Source organism: Gekko japonicus, unplaced genomic scaffold, assembly GCF_001447785.1.
Source record: "Gekko japonicus isolate JY-2015 unplaced genomic scaffold, Gekko_japonicus_V1.1 scaffold5844, whole genome shotgun sequence".
Taxonomy (NCBI): Eukaryota; Metazoa; Chordata; class Lepidosauria; order Squamata; family Gekkonidae; genus Gekko; species Gekko japonicus.
In genome coordinates this window covers 31403-42299 of record NW_015176610.1, presented here as the reverse complement: position 1 = coordinate 42299, position 10897 = coordinate 31403, and the positions used below count along the sequence as shown (strand labels likewise).

The 10897-nt window shown below is 40.9% G+C and overlaps 1 protein-coding gene across 1 annotated transcript; it reads left to right on the top strand.

Annotated features, from left to right (window-relative positions):
• Positions 1–1318: 1318 nt before the first annotated feature.
• On the top strand, positions 1319–9178 carry LOC107124138 (vomeronasal type-2 receptor 26-like). The gene is made up of 6 exons (XM_015427531.1): positions 1319–1557; positions 1978–2272; positions 2374–3219; positions 4072–4299; positions 5559–5685; positions 8277–9178. Exons 1-6 carry the CDS (start codon positions 1319–1321, stop codon positions 9176–9178), a joined length of 2637 nt encoding a protein of 878 aa, XP_015283017.1.
• Positions 9179–10897: the final 1719 nt, after the last annotated feature.

Sequence of the window (10897 nt, the reverse complement as noted above, 5' to 3'; positions counted from 1 at the left end):
AGGAGCCTCAAAATTGGCCACTAGCTTCACAATGAGGGTGGGAGCTGCTGTGCCCAAAACAAAGGGATTCAAAACATCTGGCCCATGTGAACTCCTGAAAAACCGCCCGTCGCAGCGCCGCACCGGAACCGGATCTCTGATGTTTGAATTAATTTAAATTAATCGAGAATAATCAAGTTATTCTCATATCCTTACAACACCCCATAATGTAAACAGACTTCAGACAAAAAATACAACACAAGATACAATTTTGGTATGTTGAATGGCTCGTTGAGGTGTACCTTTAGAATACCAATCAATCCATAGCCAAATATGTGCTACTTTGTTCACATATTTTTCAAAGGGAAAAATATATTTTTGATGGGATTTCAGGGGAATAAACTTTACAGTAACTTTGGAACAGCAGAGGCCAACCCACTGGGATGTGATTATCTCCACTATCATTTGCCAAAATTAATGCTTTCTTTTTTATTCCCCATTAGATTTTCACATGATATTAATCAGTCCAACAACAACCATGCTTGAAAGATGCTATGAAAACCCTGAATAATGTTCAGAGCAAACTAAGGATATGTACGAATCTATACATCTTTTGTGTATCCATGTCCCCTTTATAATTTAGGCTGGATTTCCATCATACTTATTTTTCCATAATTTTAAAGAATAAGAACATAGCTTAAATAGCTCTTACCAGGTCTCTTCTCTCTTCCAAAATTAAGCTACCTAGACTTCATAATGAGAACAACCATATCTCATAATGTAGGAATTATTTAATATATAAGTAAATATGTATATAAGACTCTTCTAGTTGGCCATGAACTTGAGTCCTCAACTGCTGCTAGTCTAATTGCTAATCAACACTGTTTTTTTAAAAAAGTCTGAGAATTTCCATGGTGTTTTTTTTTTTTTAATGTAAGGCAAACAGTATGGACTTTCTACCTGCATGGTTGTGTTTTAAAATAAACCTATGTAGGGACTCTAAAAAAGATTCCATTCATCCTCAGATGAGAAAGTAAGGAATAAGCTTTCCAGCAAGGAATAAGCTTTCCAGTGGTCAAGAGGGACAAGACAAAACAGGAGTCTTGTGGAACCTGATTATTTTTCCTGCAGCAGATTCATGAGGCTACCACTCTGAAGTTATCTGCATGAGAGATAAGAGATAATAAGAGAAACGACTGGTAACTATAAGACAGAGGTGCAGAGAGACACCCTTATAAGTAATAAATCAACAACACATTCATCTGCCATTCAAGGGAGGCTGTAAAAATGGCACTGCTCAGATAATCCTGCAGATGGAATTCAGAAGATGTGCGTCTTAATGGCAAAATCCATTAACTGGGTGGTGCTGATACTGGTGTTGCTGCTTGTAGTGCAGTTTCATATTGTATGCAAGAAACTATCTACTAATTGTACTGTCTACGATGACCCCCTTCCTATTTCTCATGGATTTTATCAGCCCAGTGACTTTATCATTGGTGAGATGGTCAGTCACATCTTCTTGCTTCAAAACCCTCTCTCTTTCGACGGGCAGCCCGCACTGAAGTTTGCTGATAAACAGTAAGGAATTGTTTTGCTTCTTTCTGTAACATGTTCAGATCCTAATAACAGAGAACTGGTCTTAAAGTAATAGAGCCCTCTGGCAACACTTGATTAACTTTCAGTAGTAAAGCTGCAGCTGCAGCCTTGTTCTCCTTCAGCACATCATTGAATGTGGAGGGATCATTGTATTATAGTAATTTTTCACAACTGGAGTCTCTTGACTGCATAGGAAAGTTCCGTTGTGAATGACTGCTATTGCACTTAACTACACATTTGATCATGATTTTGACACACTAACTGCTATTTGATGTGCAGAAATAAGAAAGTGAAGGGGTTTCTTGCAGCATCAAGAAAAAAAGATATCCACTAGTCTTCTAAGAAATGGTACAAATGTATGTTCACTTCTTTTGCTTAAGTAGACTATACTTCTCATTGCAGTTCATTTCCAAAGAACTACCAGAATGTTTTGGCTTTGGCATTTGCTGTAAAAGAGGTCAACGAGAATCACCAAATCCTACCAAATATCACTTTGGGTTTCCACATTCTCCTCAATGGTTATGATCTTGGAAGTACAACCTATAAGGCCACCCTAGATCTGATTTCCACACGGCACAAGTTTGTCCCCAATTTTAAATGTGATACCCAGAATACTCTTATATCTGTCATTGGAGCCCGTATCTCTGAAACTTCTGCCCATATGGCTACCATCTTAGCCAGCTACAAGATGCCACAGGTAACCCAAAGGCATGAGAATGTGGAGATTTCAATACTGATGCATATAGTTTAATAATGTATTTGAGCTTGCATGAAAAATGCCTATATGTTTTATTTCAGTTCACGTACGGATCATTTTCATCAGTGCAGGGTGACAAAACACTGTTTCCTTACATGTACAAGATGGTCCCAAATGACCCCTTTCAGTACATGGGTATTGTCCAGTTACTTCATCACTTTAACTGGACATGGATTGGACTCTTCGCTGTGGATGATGACAATGGGGACACGTTTTTGCAGACAGTGATACCCCTACTTTCCCAGAATAGAATCTGCTATGATTTCACACTGAGAACCCCGAAACGGACTGATATGGATAATTTGCTACAGCGATTTTCTGAAATATGGGGGAAACATCGAGTTCTTGTGGATAGCAAAGCGAATGTATATTTTGCATATGGACAACCTACATTAATGCACACCTTGAGAATATCATTGTTCATAGCAGAACAATATTCATCCCTTCCTCTTGGTAAAGTGTGGATTACTACCTCTCAATGGACTTTTCAGTCAGTATCCCTTCAAAAGATCTGGGATACACAAATCTACCATGGTGCCATTTCCTTTACAATTCATTCTAATCAGCCACCAGGCTTCCAAAAATTCCTTCAGATCATAAAACCTTCCTGGGCAAAAAGGGATGGTTTTATCCAAGAGTTCTGGGAGCAGGCATTTGACTGTTCCTTAAAACATGAGGAGAGCAAAGAACCCTGCACTGGAGAGGAGAAGCTGGAGAACCTTCCTGGCATTTTGTTTGAAATGCGCATGACTGGCCAGAGCTACAACATCTACAATGCTGCTCATGCTGTGGCACGTTCTTTGCATGCCATTTACAGATTGAGAGAAAAATCAAGAACTCTGGGAGAAGGACAAAGGTTGGAATTGCAGAATGTGCAGCCCTGGCAGGTAATTACAGCCGAGATATGTCTTTGTATATGAAAAGTAGGCTGGCATCATTCACAGAGGGACTCAGAGTCTGATAGCTCATGGCCTCTCTCACACATATACATAAATAGTATGCCTGCATTAAAAATGCTATCAAAACAGTGGAGAATAATTTTGGGGGGGAGCACCTGAGTAACTCTGGCTAGCCCAATCTCACCAGATCTTGGAAGCTAAGCAGGGGCAGCCCTAGTTACTCTTAACATAAGAACATAAGAGATGCCAATGTTGGATCAGGCCAAAGGCCCATCTAGTCCAACACTCCGTCACACAGTGGCCAAAAATACCAGGTGCCATCAGGAGGTCCACCAGTGAGGCCAGGACATTAGAAGCCCTCCCACTGTTGCCCCCCCCAAGCACCAAGAAGACAGATCATCACTTGCCCCAGAGCCCCTATCTATACCTTGTGGCTAATAGCCACTGATGGACCTCTGCTCCATATGCCTATCTAATTCCTTTTTGAAGCCGTCCATGCTTGTAGCAATCTTAGGCTGTAGAAATCTTAGGCTGTAGAAATCTTAGGCTGGGAGACTACCAAAGAAGTCCAGGGCCTCTATGCAGAAGTAGGCAACAGCAAACCACCTCTCAACATTTCTTAGCTTGAAAATCCTATGGGGTCACCATGATTCCCCTGCAGCTTGATGATACTTTCCACCACCAATTTTTGACAATGCGTTTGGTTAAGTCAAAATGCTCGGCTTTTTGACCAAGGTGAATGGGTTTTTTATGTGTTCATAATCTAGAACTAGTTAAGCCAAATTGTTGTAAAATTCATGGTAAAAGAGTTCTACACTTTCATTTTCTCTTATACACCAGCTCCATCACTTTCTAAGGATAATCTCATTCAACAACAGTGCAGGGGACACTGTGCATTTTGATGACAATGGCGAATTAATTGCGGGTTTTGATGTGACAAACTGGGTAACATTCCCAAACAGTTCTTTTGCAAGAGTAAAAGTAGGAAGGTTGGATCCTCAGGCTCCTCCAGGCAAAGAGCTGACCCTCAATGATGATCAGATTGTGTGGCACGGAAACTTTAACCAGGTGCGATGTAGAAAAAGATGCTTCAGTCTATTAAAAATAAGAACTTCAGTTTTAGTTATTCCAGTGTTCTTTCTGCTAGACTTCAAGTGTTAAATGGGGCTGGATAACTTGAAATCCTTTCAAGCACAGTTATTTCCCTTTTGAAGAAGGAGGAAAACCTTTTGAAACCTTCTTTATAAGAATATTCTTCACAGGAAATCAGACAACGTCATCTCACCAAGAATGTCTTGCCATCATAATTTTCTCTTTTTCGGTTATGGCCAGATTTGGTCATTTGATCTGATGTTAACCTTTCTGGATGCCTTAGTAAATTTCTGCTTTAGTTTTGGCAAAAGGTAATACTGTCTAATTAATTTATGAATGTGTCAGATACTCTGGAATCTAATTAAACATCTATGGATTCTGGGCATGAGGACAACAAGCCTTTATCAAGGTAATCCTTGAACACATGAAGCTGCTTCATACTGTCAGGCCACTGGTCTATCAGGGTCAGTATTGTCTACTCTCACTGGTAGTTGACTTCCCAGAATCTCATGGCTGGACTTCTTCCACATAATTTACTACAGCATTATTTTTAATGGCCAGCTTGGGTACTGAAACTCAGGGTGGGGAGTGAAGCTGCGGCAGGCAGCAGGAGGGGGGGAAGTGCCGGGCCGGCTTTCGGGCTTGCAGGCGAGTGGGCAGCAGCAGGCAACTGGCACCACCCCCCACAGCGGCAGCAGGAGTAGCAACCGCCCGAACCTGCCTCGTGGCCAGCAGGATCGCCTGGAGAGACTCAGTGCGGTGGAGGCTCCGCCGCAGCCCCGAGGCAAGCTGAGCACAACAGTCCTCTCGGCTGGTCGGGCAGCAAGAGGTGGCTTGCTGGAGGCAAGCAGGGGAAGGATTTTCCTTAGAGCTGACAGGCGAGCGGGTGGTGGAAGAGAAAGTCCAGCTGCATCTAATCAGCCCAACCCGAAGAAAAATGTTTCCGATTAAATTAAAGCAGGAACAAAGCGCAATTACCTTGCCAGTGTGACCACAGCCTCAGTCTTCCTGCATGCAAAGCAGATATTTTCCCTCTGAGTTGTAATCCCGATCCTAGTCTCCATATAGTTCATCACAGATGTGTCTTATTTTTTGATTAAAATCACACAAGAAAATGCTAACAACTTCTTCTGTTGTACAAGATTCTGTATTAATATTCTACTTTTCTATAACATTCATTCCTATTTTACGCTGATTTGATCCTGGTCCTCTGTCTCCTCTTTGTTTATAAATAGGCATTGCCCCTTTCTGTGTGCAATGACCCCTGCCATCCCGGTTCCAGCAAGCAGAAAATAGAGGGCAAGAAATTTTGCTGTTACAATTGTGCTTCATGTCCAGAAGGAATGGTTTCAGAATACAAAGGTAGGTGATATGATGTATTGTAGGGTTGCCATTTGAACTAAAAAAAAAAAAGTCTGGCCTATTTGTTTTTTGTGGTTGTTGTTGTTTTCGTTGGTTTTTTATGGTTAGATATGCTGGAAGCAGAAAGTTAACGTATTCAGGGCTTGAATCATCAACTGCTTATTGCTACTGAATAAACTCGGTGGCCATCTTTTAAACCAGCAATTTTAGCTGTGCCTTCAACACCATGAATGAGCAACCAGTGATCCAAGATCTAACTGGATTCACCTTGACCTTTCTGCAGATGAAAATATCTATGAATGACCTTCCTCAACAAAGCTTTTGTAAATACTGTTTGTACAATCTGTGCTTTGGTGAGAATGAGAACAGCACTCATCTATTCATCCACCTCCTGCTGTTGTGTACCAAGCAAGACTGCACACGCGGTCGAGCTCACACATGGCTGAGTGGACAAGCTGAGCTTCACATCCGACAACAATAGAAGCAGAGGATCCTAGTACTCGCCAATTGGCCAGTCCGGATCCTAAAGGGAACCAATGAGGGAAAGTAGTATTGTATATAGCCTATCACAGGAATGGATATGTGTGTGTTGGGTGTGGTTTGAATGGGAATATAAGCGGGCCAGGGGTCTCGAAAGTTATCTCAAGTTCTCCATTTAACTAATAGTATGAGCTGAAATCACTCCTCCATGCATCAGTTTCAGTACTTTATACCTGCCTTAATAAGATTCCCAAAAATAGTGAATCTCATTGCTGATCTTAGAAGATCCGATTATGGCAAAACACTTTCATTTTGATTCTACACTCCAAACATTGCAAGATTCAGACAAGTTACTGGAACTCTACACCTTTAGTGATTTTGATCTATGAGTACTTCAAGATTCTACATGTTTATCTTTTGATAAATACAGACACACATGAGGACAACTATGATCACATTATATTGGAGATGCAGGGACATCAACATCTAACTGCAGGAAAAAGATTTAATATTGCTAACATCACTTGCCTATAAACCAATGCGACCTTCAGTGTCAATAATCCTCATCTACGATTACTTTCCAATATTTTACAGTTCGCAAACACTCCCATGACATATGAAAAAAGTAGCATGACTGATTTTAATGTCATTTTAATTATGTTTTCTCTCAAACAGACATTCACTGAAAAGGCTGATCCTGATCCTGTTATAAACAAATGACCCCATAAAACCAGATTTACTTGTGGACCTGTTGGTCTGCCACTTTTTTAATAGGCTTTTTCTTTCTGACAAACTGAATATGTCACCCTATGATAAATCCTGAAAATGCTTTGCTTTCCTTTGTACAGCTAGCTTGTCCACTTTTATTAATACTCTCAAGAATCTTCCTCTTCTTAGTTGTATCACAAGACAGCTTTTAATCTGTAAATATGGAAATCTGGAGATAATTGTGCCTCCTTTTTCCAGCTTAACTTCAAAGTGTACAGTTCTGTTATTTTCTGTTACTGTATGACATCTGGCACACCAAGAGCGTTCCCAATGTTTAAAGTCATTAGGGTCATGGATGTGTGTGCTGAATATGTCACCCTATGATAAATCCTGAAAATGCTTTGCTTTCCTTTGTACAGCTAGCTTGTCCACTTTTATTAATACTCTCAAGAATATTCCTCTTCTTAGTTGTATCACAAGACAGCTTTTAATCTGTAAATATGGAAATCTGGAGGTATTTGTGCCTCCTTTTTCCAGCATAACTTCAAAGTGTACAGTTCTGTTATTTGCTGTTACTGTATGATATCTGGCACATCAAGAGCATTCCCAATGTTTAAAATCATTAGGGTCATGGATGTGTGTGTGTGTGAATCTATCTATACACAGTTCTGACAATGGAAGAGAATAGAAAGTGCTATTGTTCTGGCCAAATCACGACCAGGTATACATCATTACTGTCCACAAACTCTTTTCAAAGCATAGGAAGTTTAAAAAAAAAGCAATTGCTATTAGAAGACAAGCATGATGCCATCTTGACTCTGCTAAAGACCACCTCAAAACCACCTTTTCTGGGAAGCTTTGTAGAGTCTTACTCCCCACACTGGTAACTGAATACAAAAGTTGTTCTTCCCCTATTTTCCCATGAGTCCTCTTTTCCTGCCTAATGTGGTCTCCCTTGTATTACATTTTAGATTGTAAATTCCAGAAGACACAGATCACCATCTTGTTATTGATCTATGGCATCATTACTGTCCACAAACTCGTTTCAAAGCGTAGGAAATTAAAAAAAAAAAGCAATTGCTATTAGAAGACAAGCATGATGCCATCTTGACTCTGCTAAAGACCACCTCAAACCCACCTTTTCTGGGAAGCTTTGTACAGTCTTACTCCCCACACTGGTAACTGAATACAAAAGTTGTTCTTCCCCTATTTTCCCATGAGTCCTCTTTTCCTGCCTAATGTGCTCTCCCTTGTATTACATTTTAGATTTTAAATTCCAGAAGACACAGATCAACCTCTTGTTATTGATCTATGAGAATCTGTGCTCATTAACAGTACATAATTTATCAACAGTCACAACTAAAACAATTCTTAGAACTATTTAAACTCTTCTTTTTTTCCAGACATGGATTCCTGTGTCACGTGTCTAGAAGACAGCTATCCCAACAAAGATCAGAATGAATGCATTCCCAGGGTTATAAGCTACCTCTCTTATAAAGAACCATTAGGAATCACCTTAGTTGTGTTGGTTATTTCTTTCTCTCTGATCACAGCATTGGTGCTTGGAACCTTTCTAAAGTACCAGGACACGCCCATAGTCAAAGCCAACAACCGGAATCTCTCCTACATTCTCCTTATCTCCCTCCTTCTTTGCTTCCTCTGTTCCCTGCTCTTCATTGGGCAGCCTGGAAAAGTGACCTGCCTTCTCCGACAAACAGCTTTTGGTGTTATCTTTTCTGTGGCCCTTTCCGGTGTCTTGGCCAAAACCATCACTGTTGTGCTGGCATTCATGGCTACCATACCAGGATCCATGATGAGGAAATGGGTAGGGAAAAGAATGGCAAATTTTATTGTCCTCTTATGCCCCTTTATCCAAACAATTATCTGCATCTTTTGGTTAAGTACATTTCCTCCATTCCCTTATAGGGACACATCCATACTCACTACAACTATTATACTGCAATGTAATGAGGGCTCACCTACCATGTTTTACTGTGTCTTGGGCTATCTTGTCTTCCTGGCCATTGTCAGCTTCGCTGTGGCATACCTAGCCCGGAAGTTACCTGACAAGTTCAATGAAGCCAAATTTATCACCTTTAGTATGTTGGTGTTTTGCAGTGTTTGGTTGTGCTTTGTTCCTACCTACCTAAGCACCAAGGGAAAATACATGGTAGCTGTAGAAATCTTCTCCATCTTGGCCTCCAGTGCTGGTTTACTGGGGTGCATTTTTTCCCCAAAGTGCTTCATCATTGTCCTGAGACCTACACTGAACAACAGGGAGAAGATGGTAAAGAGAATGAGTTGAAAGAAAGTTTATTCTGTGGTCCAAGACAATGTGTTCCCTGGAAATGTTAGATAATTTCCATTCCTGTGGCTTCTTATGCAAAACCATCACAGTTGGTGTGGTTATTCTTGCTTTTGAACTGCTAGGTTGGCAGGAGCTGGAACGAGAGACGGGAGCTCACTCCGTCATGCGGCAACTCAGGTCTCAAACTGCTGAACTACTGACCTTCCACAGCCTGCAGTTCAGCATCTTAACCACTTGAGCCACCGCAGCTCCAGTAGAAGCCATAAATGCTTACAAAAATCTATATTCATATAAATCAGCTTTGGAAACAGAAGATTTTTCATTTCTAGAGTGGAATAGCTGCATAAATAAATGTTAAGCGTTTATTTAAAATATCCTAATGCCAGTTTTAAATGACTTGTGTGGCAATATAATGCAAACAAAGTGATATACAATCACTGACAAGGAATATACAATGTGCAATCTGGTAGGTATTATACAATAACAAAGATTCTGGGTATGCACTTCGTTTCAAATATCTTCTTCAGAGAGAAAGATATGTACATGCTCATTTGTAGTGTTCTGTATCTATGGGACTATATTAAAGTCTTTATGGAAATTCTTGTGTTCAGTCTTCTCTATAAGAATTTCACAACAGTTCATTCATATAACACCATTTACAGACGGGCAACCAGTCACAGTCTTAAACACAGAATCCTTTAGCATTACAAAGCTGGTGTTATTGACCTGGTTTCGACTTTCACTGATATAAATTCTGTGTTGCTGGCCACTTTGCTGATTTTAAGGGAAAATGGGATAAAATACTCAAAATTTCAAACATGCAAAGAGACATGTTTCAGGTGTTCAAAGTTCTTCACATCAGTACATCATGGGGCTGTCAACCCGGGGCTGCAAACTACCTGGAGATTTTGGGGGCCAGAGCCTAGGGAGAGTGGGATATAAGGAGGGGAGGGACCTCAGGGAGGTACAGTGCCATAGTTCCCACCCTCCAAAGCAGCCATTTTCTCCAAGGGATCTGATCTCTGTCATCTGGAAATCAGCTGTAATTCTGGGGATTCTCTGGGTCCGACCTGGAGGTTGGCAACCCTAATGTATCAACAGTATCATCTTTAAATGGGAGCAGGGGCTGACAGAACAGACTGGGCAAGAAGGTGGCAGACGCGTATAAAAACTGTGAACAGTGCAGGGAGAGTAAACTATTTAACCCCCTCTCCTATTTAGGGGTATGCCTATTTGGTTCATCTTCTCATTGGTAGGTTCCTCCGTTAATCAGAAATTTAATCTGAAAAGAAAAGTAACTCGGGTACTTGAGTATCCCTGGTTGGTTCGGGGCAAAAAGTTCTTCTCCACACAATGAATTAACATGTGGAGTTCCTCGCCACAAGACGCAGTGGTGATAGCTCGCTTGTAAAAAGAGTTGAGATGAATCCATCGATAGGGCTGTAAGCAACAGCTAAATGAAAGCCTCTGTCTTCAGAGCCAGTATCTGATAGCATTGCCAACCCCGGGTTTGGAAGTACCTGGAGATTTAATAGTGAAGAGGGGGGGTGAGGAAGGGGAGGGGCCTCAGATGGGTATAATGCTATACAGTTCAGCCTCTGAAGCAGCCATTTTCTCCAGGAGAAGTAGAATAACTATTTTAAGTAAAGAAAGAAAATGTATGTAGTTTGGAGATCATGTTCAATTCCAGGAGATATCCAGTCCCCACCTGGAGGT

Excerpts from the sequence above, each read along its gene's own strand:
- LOC107124138 (XM_015427531.1), top strand. The coding sequence starts at position 1,319 with ATGGCAAAATCCATTAACTGGGTGGTGCTGATACTGGTGTTGCTGCTT. Across the intron at positions 1,558-1,977 it reads CTGAAGTTTGCTGATAAACA|TTCATTTCCAAAGAACTACC; the intron begins GTAAGGAATTGT and ends TTCTCATTGCAG. Across the intron at positions 2,273-2,373 it reads CCAGCTACAAGATGCCACAG|TTCACGTACGGATCATTTTC; the intron begins GTAACCCAAAGG and ends GTTTTATTTCAG.